At 48.4% G+C, this 17,123-nt stretch overlaps 1 protein-coding gene across 3 annotated transcripts in view; it reads right to left on the bottom strand.

Annotated features, from left to right (window-relative positions):
• Nucleotides 1-3,158: 3,158 nt before the first annotated feature.
• The window catches only part of LOC116371570 (palmitoyltransferase ZDHHC7-like), a 34,621-nt gene continuing 20,656 nt past the window's right edge, over nucleotides 3,159-17,123 (bottom strand). For all 3 annotated transcript variants that reach the window (XM_031820437.1, XM_031820440.1, XM_031820438.1), the window contains 2 exons: nucleotides 11,688-11,818; nucleotides 3,159-8,313 (listed from right to left, as the gene is read on the bottom strand). In XM_031820437.1, coding sequence (XP_031676297.1) covers nucleotides 8,134-8,313; nucleotides 11,688-11,818 — 311 coding nt within the window. In that variant the 3' untranslated portion in view covers nucleotides 3,159-8,133. The remainder of the gene's footprint in view (nucleotides 8,314-11,687; nucleotides 11,819-17,123) is intronic.

The following is a 17,123-nucleotide window of genomic DNA, read 5'->3' as shown; positions in this document are numbered from 1 at the left end:
AATTGGATCTCAGGAGCGATTACAACCCGGGGCGTATCCGGGAGGGGGACGAGTGGAAGACGGCATTTAGTACCACCTCTGGGCATTATGAGTACCTCGTCATGCCGTACGGGTTGATGAATGCTCCATCCGTCTTCCAGGCCTTTGTAGACAAGATTTTCCGGGACCTACATGGGCAGGGTGTAGTGGTGTATATAGACAACATTCTGATATACTCCGCTACACGCGCCGAGCATGTGTCCCCTGGTGCGCAAGGTGCTTGGTAGACTGTTGGAGCATGACCTGTAGTCAAGGCTGAGAAATGCCTGTTTATTTCAGACAGACAGTCTCCTTCCTAGGGTACCGCATTTCCACCTCAGGGGTAGAGATGGAGAGTGACCGCATTTCAGCTGTGCGTAATTGGCCGACTCCCACCACGGTAAAGGAAGTGCAGAGGTTTTTAGAGTTTGCCAACTACTACCAGAGGTTTATCCGGGGTTTGGTCAGATAGCGGCTCCCATTACCTCACTGCTGAAGGGGGGACCGGTGCGTTTGCAGTGGTCGGCTGAGGTGGACAGGGCTTTTGGTCACCTGAAGGCTCTGTTTACCTCACTGCTGAAGGGGGGACCGGTGCGTTTGCAGTGGTCGGCAGAGGTGGACAGGGCTTTTGGTCACCTGAAGGCTCTGTTTACCTCACTGCTAAAGGGGAGACCGGTGCGTTTGCAGTGGTCGGCTGAGGTGGACAGGGCTTTTGGTCACCTGAAGGCTCTGTTTACCTCACTGCTGAAGGGGAGACCGGTGCGTTTGCAGTGGTCGGCTGAGGCAGACAGGGCTTTTGGTCAGATAGCGGCTCCCATTACCTCACTGCTGAAGGGGAGACCGGTGCGTTTGCGGTGGTCGGCTGAGGCGGACAGGGCTTTTGGTCACCTGAAGGCTCTGTTTACCTCGGCTCCCGTGCTGGCTCATCCTGATCCCTCTTTGGCGTTCATAGTGGAGGTGGGCTCATCCTGATCCCTCTTTGGCGTTCATAGTGGAGGTGGGCTCATCCTGATCCCTCTTTGGCGTTCATAGTGGAGGTGGGCTCATCCTGATCCCTCTTTGGCGTTCATAGTGGAGGTGGGCACATCCGGATCCCTCTTTGGCGTTCATAGTGGAGGTGGGCTCATCCGGATCCCTCTTTGGCGTTCATAGTGGAGGTGGGCTCATCCTGATCCCTCTTTGGCGTTCATAGTGGAGGTGGGCTCATCCGGATCCCACTTTGGCATTCATAGTGGAGGTGGGCTCATCCGGATCCCTCTTTGGCGTTCATAGTGGAGGTGGGCTCATCCTGATCCCTCTTTGGCGTTCACAGTGGAGGTGGTGTCATCCGGATCCCTCTTTGGCGTTCATAGTGGAGGTGGGCTCATCCTGATCCCTCTTTGGCGTTCATAGTGGAGGTGGGCTCATCCGGATCCCTCTTTGGCGTTCATAGTGGAGGTGGGCTCATCCGGATCCCTCTTTGGCGTTCATAGTGGAGGTGGACGAGTCTGAGGCTGGGATAGGAACCATGATCTCTCAGCGCTCGGGTACGCCACCAAAGCTCCGCCCCTGTGCCTTCTTCTCGAAGAAGCTCAGCCCAGCGGAGCAAAACTATGACATGGGGGACCAGGAGCTGTTGGCTGTCGTCAACGCCTTGAAGGCGTGGAGACATTGGTTTGAGGGGCTAGACACCCTTTTCTCATCTGGACTGCCCACCGCAATCTGGAGTAAATCCGGGCAGCGAGGAGACTGAACCCTCGCCAGGCAAGGTGGGCCATGTTCTTTACCCATTTTGTTTTCACCCTTTCCTACAGACCAGGTTCCCAGAACGTGAAGGCAGACGCATTGTCCCGGCTGTATGACACAGAGGAGCGGCCCATGGATCCCACCCCCATACTCCCCGCCTCCTGCCTGGTGGCACCGGTAGTGTGGGAGCTGGACACGGACATTGAGCAGGTGTTACGTGCAGAGCCCGCTCCCGTCCAGTGTCCCGCTGGGTGTCTGTACGTTCCATCTGCGACCGTTTGATCTATTGGGCCCACACGTCACCCTCTGGTCATCCGGGCATCGGTCAGACAGTGCGCTGTCTTAGTGGGAAGTACTGGTGGTCCACTGTAGCTAAGGACATGAGGGTTTACGTCTCCTCTTGCTCGGTGTGTGCCCAGTGCAAGGCTCCTAGACACCTGCCCAGAGGGAAGTTACAACCCTTACCCGTTCCACAATGGCCGTGGTCACACCTGTTGGTGGATTTCCTAACCGATCTTCCTCCTTCACAGGGTAATACCACCATCCTGGTCGTTGTGGATAGTTTTTCCAAGTCCTGTCGTCTCCTCCCTTTACCTCCCTTTTCTCCCTACGGCCCTACTGACTGCAGAGGCCCTGTTTACTCACGTCTTCCGGCACTATGAGGTCAAGGGTCTGGAGAGCATTCATGGAACGTCTGGGGATCTCGGTTAGTCTTACCTCAGGTTTTCACCCCGAGAGTAATGGGCAGGTGGAGAGAGTGAACCAGGATGTGAGTAGGTTTCTGCGGTCTTATTGCCAGGACCGGCCGGGGGAGTGGGCGGCACTCATACCCTGGGGAGAGATGGCCCAGAACTCGCTCCGCCATTCCTCTACTAACCTCTCCCCCTTCCAGTGCGTACTGGGGTACCAGCCGGTTCTGGCGCCGTGGCATCAGAGCCAGATCGAGGTTCCTGCATGGACAACTGGTTTAGGCGCTCGGAGGAGAGATGGGACGCAGCTCATGTGCACCTTCAGCGGGCCATGAGGGGTCAGAAAGCGAGCGCAGACAGCCACCGCAGTGAGGCCCCGGTGTTCGTACTAGTTGGCTGGTATTGTTTGCCGGGTCCGTTAATACGCCCGTTATTTTACGAGTGACCGGTAATTTCACACACCGTTAGTATTTGTTTTATACTGGTGCTGTTCATGGAATAAATTACCTTGTACACTCCTCTCTGCTCTCCTGCGCCTGATTCCATGCACCAGTTACCCACAGCCTGACAGAAACACGCACCACAAGTCAGCAGGACCAGTTACCCCACAGCCTGACAGAAACACGCACCACAAGTCAGCAGGACCAGTTACCCCACAGCCTGACACAGGGAGTAAAATAATGAGATCCTTTTTCCACATCAGGCTTTTACATATGGGACATGTTGTTCATAGACTAAAGCTCTTTATTTTAAAACAATTTATATCTACAATCATAAACCAAATGGATACAGTTTAAAACATACAGCATTAATCAATGGCGGACATTTGCATGATTGAGGATTGTATTGATTAGGGTAACGCATATCTCATGAAACAAACGGGTGGTTGAGGATCATCAATACCCTGTGTCACAATGGCTCTGTTGTGAAGACAACTAAATCAGCAGAGAGATGAGGTCAGGAGGGCTGAGGGGGAACAAAATGGTGGACTGAATTAGCCTTCATCATGAGGGAGGTCAGGAGGGCTGAGGGGGAACAAAATGGTGGACTGAATTAGCCTTCATCATGAGGGAGGTCAGGAAGGCTGAGTGGGAACAAAATGGTGGACTGAATTAGCCTTCATCATGAGGGAGGTCAGGAGGGCTGAGGGGGAACAAAATGGTGGACTGAATTAGCCTTCATCATGAGGGAGGTCAGGAGGGCTGAGGGGGAACAAAATGGTGGACTGAATTAGCCTTCATCATGAGGGAGGTCAGGAGGGCTGAGGGGGAACAAAATGGTGGACTGAATTAGCCTTCATCATGAGGGAGGTCAGGAGGGCTGAGGGGGAACAAAATGGTGGACTGAATTAGCCTTCATCATGAGGGAGGTCAGGAGGGCTGAGGGGAAACAAAATGGTGGACTGAATTAGCCTTCATCAGTTGTTATAAAGACTGTCACTACAAGCTTCCTGTTGGTTGACAGACCCATTGCTTCACCAATGAAGTTTGTATTAAAGGCTGTGTGTTCCAACTGGCTGCCTATTCCCTAAATAATGCACTTCCTAGGGCTCTGGTCTAAAGTAGTGCACTATATAGGGAATAGGGTGCCAGTTGGGACAAACCCAAAGCTCCAAGTATGGGAAGCATTGGTAAAGGGGGGGACTTGGGGTCTGGGAAACATTGGTAAAGGGGGGGACAGGACAGGCGTCTGGGAAACATTGGTAAAGGGGGGGACAGGACAGGGGTCTGGGAAGCATTGGTAAAGGGGGGAACATGACTTGGGGTCTGGGAAACATTGGTAAAGGGGGGAACAGGACTTGGGGTCTGGGAAACATTGGTAAAGGGGGGAACAGGACTTGGGGTCTGGGAAACATTGGTAAAGGGGGGAACAGGACTTGGGGTCTGGGAAACATTGGTAAAGGGGGGACCAGGACTTGGGGTCTGGGGAACATTGGTAAAGGAGGGACCAGGACTTGGGGTCTGGGAAACATTGGTAAAGGGGGGAACAGGACTTGGGGTCTGGGAAACATTGGTAAAGGGGGGGACAGGACTGGCATCTGGGAAACATTGGTAAAGGGGGGGACAGGTCAGGGGTCTGGGAAACATTGGTAAAGGGGGGGACAGGTCAGGGGTCTGGGAAACATTGGTAAAGGGGGGGACTTGGGAAACACTGGTAAAGGGGGGAACAGGACTTGGGGTATGGGAAACATTGGTAAAGGGGGGAACAGGACTTGGGGTATGGGAAACATTGGTAAAGGGGGGACAGGACTTGGGGTCTGGGAAACATTGGTAAAGGGGGGGACAGGACAGGGGTCTGGGAAACATTGGTAAAGGGGGGGACAGGACAGGGGTCTGGGAAGCATTGGTAAAGGGGGGAACAGGACAGGGGTCTGGGAAGCATTGGTAAAGGGGGGAACAGGACTTGGGGTCTGGGAAACATTGGCAAAGGGGGGAACAGGACTTGGGGTCTGGGAAACATTGGTAAAGGGGGGAACAGGACTTGGGGTCTGGGAAACATTGGTAAAGGGGGGAACAGGACTTGGGGTCTGGGAAGCATTGGTAAAGGGGGGGACAGGACAGGGGTCTGGGAAACATTGGTAAAGGGGGGGACTTGGGAAACACTGGTAAAGGGGGGGGACTTGGGGTCTGGGAAACACTGGTAAAGGGGGGAACAGGACTTGGGGTCTGGGAAACATTGGTAAAGGGGGGGGACAGGACTTGGGGTCTGGGAAACATTGGTAAAGGGGGGGACTTGGGAAACACTGGTAAAGGGGGGGACTTGGGGTCTGGGAAACATTGGTAAAGGGGGGGACTTGGGGTCTGGGAAACATTGGTAAAGGGGGAGACTTGGGAAACATTGGTAAAGGGGGGGACAGGTCAGGGGTCTGGGAAACACTGGTAAAGGGGGGGACTTGGGGTCTGGGAAACATTGGTAAAGGGGGGGACTTGGGAAACATTGGTAAAGGGGGGGACTTGGGAAGCACTGGTAAAGGGGGGGACTTGGGGTCTGGGAAACATTGGTAAAGGGGGAGACTTGGGAAACATTGGTAAAGGGGGGGACAGGTCAGGGGTCTGGGAAACACTGGTAAGGGGGGGACTTGGGGTCTGGGAAACACTGGTAAAGGGGGGGACAGGACAGGGGTCTGGGAAACACTGGTAAAGGGGGGGACTTGGGGTCTGGGAAACATTGGTAAAGGGGGGGACTTGGGAAACATTGGTAAAGGGGGGACTTGGGGTCTGGGAAACACTGGTAAAGGGGGGGACTTGGGAAACATTGGTAAAGGGGGGGACTTGGGGTCTGGGAAACACTGGTAAAGGGGGGGACTTGGGAAACATTGGTAAATGGGGGGACTTGGGGTCTGGGAAACACTGGTAAAGGGGAGGACTTGGGGTCTGGGAAACATTGGTAAAGGGGGGGACTTGGGGTCTGGGAAACACTGGTAAAGGGGAGGACTCGGGGTCTGGGAAACACTGTAGCAGCTCCTAAACAAGGAGGAACAACAACCAATGAGACAAAATACAAAGAATCAACAAAAATACATTTTTCAGCGTTTCGGATTTGCTCAATTCTGGTAGAACCTCCCCCATTTAAATGTGTTTGTCCCATTTGAGTCTACTGAACATGGTCCTGAACATGGTCCTGAACATGGTCCTGAACATGGTCCTGAACATGGTCCAGGTCACAGGTCAACCAGTTGTTCAGTCTGCTGCATCAGGGGAACATGGTCCAGGTCACAGTTCAACCCGTTGTTCAGTCTGCTGCATCAGGGGCAAAGGTCAGGTGTTGGGTACGTAAAGGCTCAGGGCAGAGGTTAGGGTACGTCAAGGCTCAGGGCAGAGGAAGCACTGACGTCTGTGTTCAGTAGAGTAGAGTCTATGTCCAGGATGTTTAATGTCAGTAGTGATGGTCTGTGTTCAGTAGGGTAGAGTCTATGTCCAGGATGTTTAATGTCAGTAGTGATGGTCTGTGTTCAGTAGGGTAGAGTCTATGTCCAGGATGTTTAATGTCAGGACACTTGGGTTGTGACCAGAGGCAGGGAGGATCAGGATGTTTAATGTCAAGACACTTGGGTTGTGACCAGAGGCAGGGAGGATCAGGCTTCTTGAGAAGCGTCACAGAACCACACGAGCTCAACACAGTCTTCATCCCTGTCACCTGTTTGTCCTCAATGTCTGAAGTGTTCAAGTCCTGGAGTGTAGTTAACTCAGAACGTCATTTCACTCCTATCCCATCTGTCCATTGGGTGTCCTAGACAAGTCCTGGAGTGTAGTTAACTCAGAACGTAATTTCACTCCTGTTCCGTCTGTCCATTGGGTGTCCGAGACAAATCCTGTTTAACGTCCAATCACAACTCAGTGTCTTCAGAGCAGACCAATGATTGTGACTGACACCTCGACAGTTCCATACTGCAGGTTCTTCATTAAAAAGACACAAGAGGAGCTCCTTAAAAAAGCAGACTGGCTGGCTGGCTGACTGGCTGGCTGGCTGACTGGCTGGCTGGCTGACTGGCTGGCTGACTGGCTGGGGCTCACAGCAGAGGAGGACAGGCTGGTCTCTCCCTGTCCCAGAACAGTGGCAGTTGAGTGATCACTATCAAACACAAAGGGATTAGCGGCCAAGGGTTCAGCTTGAGATTCAGCCCCAGTCTCTCTGTGTGGAGAACAGACCCAGAAACAGACCCAGATTCAGCCCCAGTCACTCTGTGTGGAGAACAGACCCAGAAACAGACCCAGATAAAGCCCCAGTCTCTCTGTGTGGAGGACTGACCCAGACCCAGACCTATATTTAGCCCTAGTCTCTCTGTGTGGAGGACTGACCCAGACCCAGACCTATATTTAGCCCTAGTCTCTCTGTGTGGAGGACTGACCCAGACCCAGAAACATATTCAGCCCTAGTCTCTCTGTGTGGACAGACTGACCCAGATAAAGCCCTAGTCTCTCTGTGTGGACAGACTGACCCAGATAAAGCCCTAGTCTCTCTGTGTGGACAGACTGACCCAGATAAAGCCCTAGTCTCTCTGTGTGAACAGACTGACCCAGATAAAGCCCTAGTCTCTCTGTGTTGACAGACTGACCCAGATAAAGCCCTAGTCTCTCTGTGTGGAGGAATGACCCAGATAAAGCCCTAGTCTCTCTGTGTGGACAGACTGATCCAGATAAAGCCCTAGTCTCTCTGTGTGGAGGACAGACCCAGATACAGGTCTCCCTGTCAGTGGGGTGGAGACAGCCATGCTGGAAGCACTTTTTCTAAGGGCAGAGAGTCAGGGACTTCAGGGGAGCCCCTGTAGTGTGCATGGGGGGGTACAGCTGTTCTATATTACGTAGGTCACAGATCACACCCCCATCCTATCAGTCCAGGGGTACCACCAGAACCCCCATGATGTGTTCAATGGTCCAGAGAGGTCCGGGGGTATCAGACGGTCCAGAGAGGTCCGGGGGTATCAGACGGTCCAGAGAGGTTCGGGGGTATCAGACGGTCCAGAGAGGTCCGGGGCTATCAGACGGTCCAGAGAGGTCCGGGGGTATCAGACAGTCCAGAGAGGTCCGGGGGTATCAGACGGTCCAGAGAGGTCCGGGGGTATCAGACGGTCCAGAGAGGTCCGGGGGTTCCAGAGAGGTCCGGGGGTATCAGACGGTCCAGAGAGGTCCGAGGCCATCAGACGGTCCAGAGAGGTCCGGGGGTATCAGACGGGGAAGAGCTGTGTTTGGCTGCTCAGCCCTCAGACAGAGAACTCCACACCACTACGGCGTGTACGTGTCATCAGTAGGCGCCGCAGACGCAGGCCGGTGAATGGGTTGAACCAGAGGATGGAGGGCGGGCCTCCGAACACGGCCTTCATCCCCTCCCAGCGCACACGCCGCTCCCACATCGGCTTCTCATTCTTCAGACGCTCTATCTCCTGGGAGATGAAACAGACACAGACCGACAGACACAGACCGACAGACAGACACAGACCGACAGACAGACAGACAGACAACAGACAGACACTTTAGTCAACACACTATTTTAATGAAACCATGCTACTGCTGCCTCAACTAGGTCAATTCAGGACAGACATTTTGTTCTATTTGTTCATGGATATCAGGGGAAAACTGAAGGAGTTGGACCAGAATGATCTGTAGTCCAGTCAGACTAGGAGATGACTCAGGGACCAGAATGATCTGTAGTCCAGTCAGACTAGGAGATGACTCAGGGACCAGAATGATCTGTAGTCCAGTCAGACTAAGAGATGACTCAGGGACCAGAATGATCTGTAGTCCAGTCAGACTAAGAGATGACTCAGGGGCTGACAGACTGACAGATTTTCAGAATGTGAAATGTCATAATAGTAGAGAGAATTATTTATTTCAGCTTTTATTTCTTTCATCACATTCCCAATGGGTCAGATGTTCAGATACACTCAATTAGTATTTGGTAGCATTGCCTTTAAATGGTTTAACTTGGGTCAAACGTTTCAGGTAGCCTTCCACAAGCTTCACACAATAAGTTGGGGGAATTTTGGCCCATTCCTCCTGACAGAGCTGGGTAACTGAGTCAGGTTTGTAGGCCTCCTTGCTCGCACAAGCTTTTTTCAGTTCTGCCCTAAATGTTTCTATAGGATTGAGGTCAGGGCTTTGTGATGGGGTCATTGCAAGACCCATTAATGACCAAGCTTCAACTTCCTGACTGATGTCTTGAGATGTTGCTTCAATATATCCACATAATTTTCTTTCCTCATGATGCCATCTATTTTGTGAAGTGCACCAGTCCCTCCTGCAGCAAAGCACCCCCACAACATGATGCTGTCACCCCCGTGCTTCACGGTTGGGATGGTGTTCTTCAGCTCGCAAGCCTACCCCTTTTTCCTCCAAACATGATGGTCAATATGGCCAAACAGTTCTATTTTTCTTTCATCAGACCAGAGGACATTTCTCCAAAAAGTACGATCTTTGTCACCATGTGCAGTTGCAAACCTCTGGCTTTTTTACGGCGGTTTTAGAGCATTGACTCCTTCCTTGCTGAGCGGCCTTTCAGGTTATGTCGATATAGGACTCGTTTTACTGTGGATATAGATACTTTTGTACCCGTTTCCTCCAGCATCTTCACAAGGTCCTTTGCTGTTGTTCTGGGATTGATTTGCACTTTTTGCACCAAAGTACGTTCATCTCTAGGAGACAGAACGCGTCTCCTTCCTGAGCGGTATGACGGCTGCATGGTCCCATGGTGTTTATACTTGTGTACTATTGTTTGTACAGATGAACGTGCTATCTTCAGGCATTTGAAAAATGCTCCCAAGGATGAACCAGAGGTCTTGGCTGATTTTGATTTTCCCCTGATGTCAAGCAAAGAGGCACTGAGTTTGAAGCTAGGCCTTGAAATACATCCACAGGTACATCTCCAATTGATTCAAATGATGTCAATTAGCCGATCAGAAGCTTCTAAAGCAATGACATAATTTTCTGGAATTTTACAAGCTGTTTAAAGGCAGTCAGCTTAGTGTATGTAAACTTCTGACCCACTGGAATTGTGATGCAGTGAATTATAAGTGAAATAATCTGTTTGCAAACAATTGTTGGAATAATTACATTTGCACAAAGTAGATGTCCTAACTGACAAGAAATGTGTTGAGTGGTTGAAAAAGCGAGTTAATGAGTCCAACCTAAGTGTATGTAAACTAGTTTTAATGAGTCCAACCTAAGTGTATGTAAACTAGTTTTAATGAGTCCAACCTAAGTGGATGTAAACTAGTTTTAATGAGTCCAACCTGAGTGTATGTGAACTAGTTTTAATGAGTCCAACCTGAGTGGATGTAAACTAGTTTTAATGAGTCCAACCTGAGTGTATGTAAACTAGTTGTAATGAGTCCAACCTAAGTGTATGTAAACTAGTTTTAATGAGTCCAACCTGAGTGTATGTGAACTAGTTTTAATGAGTCCAACCTGAGTGGATGTAAACTAGTTTTAATGAGTCCAACCTGAGTGTATGTAAACTAGTTTTAATGAGTCCAACCTAAGTGTATGTAAACTAGTTTTAATGAGTCCAACCTAAGTGTATGTAAACTAGTTTTAATGAGTCCAACCTAAGTGTATGTAAACTAGTTTTAATGAGTCCAACCTAAGTGTATGTAAACTAGTTTTAATGAGTCCAACCTAAGTGTATGTAAACTAGTTTTAATGAGTCCAACCTAAGTGTATGTAAACTAGTTTTAATGAGTCCAACCTAAGTGTATGTAAACTAGTTTTAATGAGTCCAACCTAAGTGTATGTAAACTAGTTTTAATGAGTCCAACCTAAGTGTATGTGAACTAGTTGTAATGAGTCCAACCTAAGTGTATGTAAACTAGTTGTAATGAGTCCAACCTAAGTGTATGTGAACTAGTTTTAATGAGTCCAACCTAAGTGTATGTAAACTAGTTGTAATGAGTCCAACCTAAGTGTATGTAAACTAGTTTTAATGAGTCCAACCTGAGTGTATGTGAACTAGTTTTAATGAGTCCAACCTAAGTGTATGTAAACTAGTTTTAATGAGTCCAACCTAAGTGGATGTAAACTAGTTTTAATGAGTCCAACCTAAGTGTATGTAAACTAGTTTTAATGAGTCCAACCTAAGTGTATGTAAACTAGTTGTAATGAGTCCAACCTAAGTGTATGTGAACTAGTTTTAATGAGTCCAACCTAAGTGTATGTAAACTAGTTTTAATGAGTCCAACCTAAGTGTATGTGAACTAGTTTTAATGAGTCCAACCTAAGTGGATGTAAACTAGTTTTAATGAGTCCAACCTAAGTGGATGTAAACTAGTTTTAATGAGTCCAACCTAAGTGGATGTAAACTAGTTTTAATGAGTCCAACCTATGTGTATGTGAACTAGTTTTAATGAGTCCAACCTAAGTGTATGTAAACTAGTTTTAATGAGTCCAACCTAAGTGTATGTGAACCTCCGACTTCAACTGTACTTGTCCATTTACTTTCGATACGTACATTTAAAACCAAATACTTTTACTTTTTTATAGTATTTTACTGGGTGACTCACTTTCACTTGATTCATTTTCTATTAAAGTATCTTTACTTGTACTCAAGTATGAGAATTGAGAACTTTTTCCACCACTGCTGTTAACCTTGACACTTCCTTTCCTTTTTCCACCACTGCTGTTAACCTTGACAAGTGTTCCTTTAAGTGGTGACGACCACAGAACTTTTTCCACCACTGCAGGCTGGGCATGGTGTCAGTAATAATGTGTTAACCTCGACAAGTGTTCCTTTAAGTGGTGACGACCACAGAGCTTGGTGCCTCACCGTCTCGTCGTTGCAGATGGAGTGTATCTGCGTTCCGAACATCACCACGGTGAAGGTGAGGAAGAGGAAGGCCTCCAGACAGAGGAAGATCATCAGCATCACCGCCACTGGCGGAGAGAAGTCGGTGCATTCTGGGAGATGGATTTGTGGGAGAGGAGAGGAGAGAAGTGTCATTATTTTGACAGAGGAGGAGAGGGGTGTCATTATTTTGACAGAGGAGGAGAGGAGTGTCATTATTTTGACAGAGGAGGAGAGGGGTGTCATTATTTTGTCCTCTGATCATAAAGGTTCTATTAACATTTAAAATCAAATGTATCATCATCATCATCATCATCATCATCACCATCATCATCATCATTATAAACATCATCAATCTTCTTCATTATAATCCTCAATCATCATCATCATTTCATCATCATCCTTATTATTTCATCATCATATCCATATCATCCTCATTATTTCATCATCATATCCAAGATGGCGTAGCAGTCAGGCATCTTTGTCTTCGTCTTGTCGCGTCCCGTGTATATATATTTTTTCTCCGCATTTATTTTTCAAATATTTTTTAAACCTCAACTTCCACATACTCTCCTGCAACGCGCCCAATGTGGTATAGAGCTGCCAATCTCTTTACTTTAGAACGGGAAGCCCCAACAGAAGCTAGCCAGCTAACTAGCTATTAGTCAGCTAGCCACTGCCCGCTGTCATAAGTTAACCTTTAGCCCGGACAACTCCTGCCAGTCTGCACAGCGTGATTCAACCCAGAGCATACTGGACTCTTTTTCCCCACATATACTGATTCCTACCTCAAGCTCTGAACCTTCTCATCTGGATCACCACAGCTAGCTAGCGGCTATCCAAGGGCTACCCCCTGGCTAACGTCTCTGTCCCGAAGAAAGCACCAATTAGCCTGGAGCTAGCCTGTGCTAGGCCCATCCCCCAGCAAGTTGAAGAGGTCCATCAGCCACTTGGGATACAATAACTATTTAGCCAATTGGCCTGGAGCCCTTTTACTGCCGACAAGGAGCCCCGATGATCCTCCTGGTCTACCGACGTAAGCTGCCCAAGGGGGTTTTCAACAGGCTCCCCCGTCACGACTTCCCCTGAATGCCCATCTGCTAGCCCCGGCCCGCTAGCTGTCTGGAGCATATCGGACTGTTAGCTGAAGAGGTCCATCAGCCACTTGGGCTACAATACCTATTTTGCCAATTGGCCTGGACCCTTTTATTACACGGAGCCCTGCCGATCCGTCACGACTGGTCTGCCGACGTAACCGCCCGAGGGGGCTACAACTGACTCTTCCGTTGCATATTTCTCCCTGTAAATATGCCTTGTCCATCGCTGTTTTGGTTAGTGATTACGGTCTTATTTCACTGTAGAGCCTCCAGCTCAATATGCCGCAGCTAACCATTTTGTTCCACCGCCCACACATGCGGTGACCTCACCTGGTTTAAAAGGGGTCTCTAGAGACAATACCCCTCTCATTGTTACTCAATGCCTAGGTTTACCTCCACTGTATTCACATCCTACCATACCTTTGTCTGTACATTATGCCTTGAATCTATAGAGACAATACCCCTCTCATCGTGACTCAATGCATAGGTTTACCTCCACTGTATTCACATCCTACCATACCTTTGTCTGTACATTATGCCTTGAATCTATTCTATCGTGCCCAGAAACCTGCTCCTTTTACTCTCTGTTCTGAACGTACTAGACGACCAGTTCTTATAGCCTTTAGCCGTACCCTTATTCTACTCCTCCTCTGTTCTGAACGCACTAGATGACCAGTTTTTATAGCCTTTAGCCCTACCCTTATCCTACTCCTCCTCTGTTCCTCTGGTGATGTAGAGGTAAATCCAGGTCCTGCAGTGCCTAGCTCCACTCCTATTCCCCAGGGCTATCTCTGTTGATGACTTCTGTAACCGTAAAAGCCTTGGTTTCATGCATTTTAACATAAGAAGCCTCCTACTTAAGTTTGTTTTATTCACTGCTTTACCACACTCTGCCAACGTGTCTGAATCCTGGCTTAGGAAGGCCACCAAAAACGCTGACATTTCCATCCCTAACTATAACATTTTCCGACAAGATAGAAATGCCAAATGGGGGTGGAGTTACAGGCTATCTCTGCAGTAGATTGCATCAATGAACCTACCAGATACAACCCCAAATCCGTAAACACAGGCAACCTCATAGATGTCATCGTAACCAACCTGCCCTCCAAATACACCTCTGCTGTCTTCAACCAGGATCTCAGAGATCACTGCCTAGTGCCTACCAGATACAACCCCAAACGACCAACCCTCATCACTGTCAAACGCTCCCCAAAACACTTCAGGGAGCAGGCCTTTCAAATCGACCTGGCCCGGGTATCCTGGAAGGATATTGACTTCATTCCGTCAGTAGAGGATGCCTGGTTATTTATTAAAAGTGCTTTCCTCACCATCTTAAATAAGTAAATAAGCCCCATTCAAAATAAACATGCCCCATTCAAGAAATGTAGAACCAGGAACAGATATAGCCCTTGGTTCAATCCAGACCTGACTGCCCTTGACCAGCACAAAAACATCCTGTAGCATCGAATAACCCCCACGATATGCAACATTTCAGGGAAGGAACAATATACACAGGCAGTTAGGAAAGCAAAGGCTAGCTTTTTCAAGCAAAAATGTGTATTCTTTCGCACAAACTACAAAACGTTCTGGGACATTGTAAAGTCCATGGAGAATAAGAGCACCTCCTTCCCAGCTGCCCACTGCTCTGAGGCTAGGAAACACTTTCACCACAGATAAATACACGATAATTAAGAATTTCAATAAGCATTTTTCTACGGCTGGCCATGCTGTCCACCTCGCTACACCTACAACGGTCAACAGCCCTGCGCCCCCTCAGCTACTTGCCCAAGCCTCCCCATTTATCCTTCCCCCAAATCCAGATAGCCGATGTTCTGAAAAAGCAGCAAAATCTGGACCTCTACAAATCAGCCGGGCTAGACAATCTGGACCCTCTCTTTCTAAAATGATCCGCCGCAATTTTTGCAACCCTTATTACTAGCCTGTTCAACCTCTCTTTCGTATCGTCTGAGATTCCTAAAGATTGGAAAGCAGCTGCGCTCATCCCCCTCTTCAAAGGGGGGGACACTCTTGACCCAAACTGCTACAGACCTACTCTATCCTACCCTGCCTTTCTAAGGTCTTCGAAAGCCAAGTCAACAAACAGATTACCGACCATTTCAAATCCCACCGTACCTTCTCCGTTATGCAATCTGGTTTCAAAGCTGGTCATGGGTGCACCTCAGCCACACGCTCAAGGTCCTAAACTATATCATAACCGCCATCGATAAGAGACAATACTGTGCAGCCGTATTCATTGACCTGGCCAAGGCTTTCGACTCTGTCAATCACCATGTTCTTATCGGCAGACTAGACAGCCTCGGTTTCTCAAATGACTGCCTCGCCTGGTTCACCAACTACTTCTCTGATAGAGTTCAGTGTGTCAAATCAGAGGGCCTGTTGTCCGGACCTCTGGCAGTCTCTATGGGGGTGCCACAGGGTTCAATTCTCGGGTCGACTCTCTTCTCTGTATACATCAATGATGTTGCTCTTGCTACTGGTGAGTCTCTGATCCACCTCTACGCAGACGACACCATTCTGTATACTTCTGGCCCCTCCTTGGACACTGTGTTAACTAATCTCCAGATGAGCTTCAATGCCATACAACTCTCCTTCCGTGGCCTCCAACTGCTCTTAAATGCAAGTAAAACTAAATGCATGCTCTTCAACCGATAGCTGTCCGCACTTGCCCGCCGGTTCTGACTTAGAATATGTGGACAACTACAAATACCTAGGTGTCTAGTTAGACTGTAAACTCTCCTTCCAGACTCACATTAAGCATCTCCAATCCGAAATTAAATCTAGAATCAGCTTTCTATTTCGCAACAAAGCATCCTTCACTCATGCTGCCAAACATACCCTCGTAAAACTGACCATACTACCGATCCTCGACTTTGGCGATGTCATTCACAAAATAGCCTCCAATACCCTACTCAATAAATTGGATGCAGTCTATCACAGTGCCATCCGTTTTGTCACCAAAGCCCCATATACTACCCAACACTACTTCGCCACCATGGCCTATTTATTGCCTTACCTCCCTTCTCACCTCATCTGCACATGCTGTATATAGACCTACTGTATTATTGACTGTATGTTTGTTTTACTCCATGTGTAACTCTGTTGTTGTTGTTTGTGTTGAACTGCTTTGCTTTATCTCTATATCTGCCATTACACTAAACATAGAAACACAGTAGCCTACCACAGTGAAGGTAACAGTAGCCTACCACAGTGAATGTAACAGTAGCCTACCACAGTGAAGGTAACAGTAGCCTACCACAGTGAAGGTAACAGTAGCCTACCACAGTGAAAGTAACAGTAGCCTACCACAGTGAAAGTAACAGTAGCCTACCACAGTGAAGGTAACAGTAGCCTACCACAGTGAAGGTAACAGTAGCCTACCACAGTGAAGGTAACAGTAGCCTACCACAGTGAATGTAACAGTAAACAGTAGCCTACCACAGTGAAGGTAACAGTAAACAGTAGCCTACCACAGTGAAGGTAACAGTAGCCTACCACAGTGAAGGTAACAGTAGCCTACCACAGTGAATGTAACAGTAGCCTACCACAGTGAATGTAACAGTAGCCTACCACAGTGAAGGTAACAGTAGCCTACCACAGTGAAGGTAACAGTAGCCTACCACAGTGAATGTAACAGTAGCCTACCACAGTGAAGGTAACAGTAGCCTACCACAGTGAAGGTAACAGTAGCCTACCACAGTGAATGTAGCAGTAAACAGTAGCCTACCACAGTGAATGTAACAGTAAACAGTAGCCTACCACAGTGAATGTAGCAGTAAACAGTAGCCTACCACAGTAGACTACCACAGTGAATGTAGCAGTAAACAGTAGCCTACCACAGTGAATGTAGCAGTAAACAGTAGCCTACCACAGTGAATGTAGCAGTAAACAGTAGACTACCACAGTGAATGTAGCAGTAAACAGTAGCCTACCACAGTGAATGTAGCAGTAAACAGTAGCCTACCACAGTAGACTACCACAGTGAATGTAGCAGTAAACAGTAGCCTACCACAGTGAATGTAGCAGTAAACAGTAGACTACCACAGTGAATGTAGCAGTAAACAGTAGCCTACCACAGTGAATGTAGCAGTAAACAGTAGCCTACCACAGTAGACTACCACAGTGAATGTAGCAGTAAACAGTAGCCTACCACAGTAGCCTACCACAGTGAATGTAGCAGTAAACAGTAGCCTACCACAGTAGACTACCACAGTGAATGTAGCAGTAAACAGTAGCCTACCACAGTGAATGTAGCAGTAAACAGTAGCCTACCACAGTAGACTACCACAGTGAATGTAGCAGT

Source organism: Oncorhynchus kisutch, unplaced genomic scaffold (genome assembly GCF_002021735.2).
Source record: "Oncorhynchus kisutch isolate 150728-3 unplaced genomic scaffold, Okis_V2 scaffold3385, whole genome shotgun sequence".
In the NCBI taxonomy this organism is placed as follows: domain Eukaryota; kingdom Metazoa; phylum Chordata; class Actinopteri; order Salmoniformes; family Salmonidae; genus Oncorhynchus; species Oncorhynchus kisutch.
The sequence above is the reverse complement of the archived record's forward strand: the minus strand, read 5'-3'. Positions and strand labels throughout refer to the sequence as shown.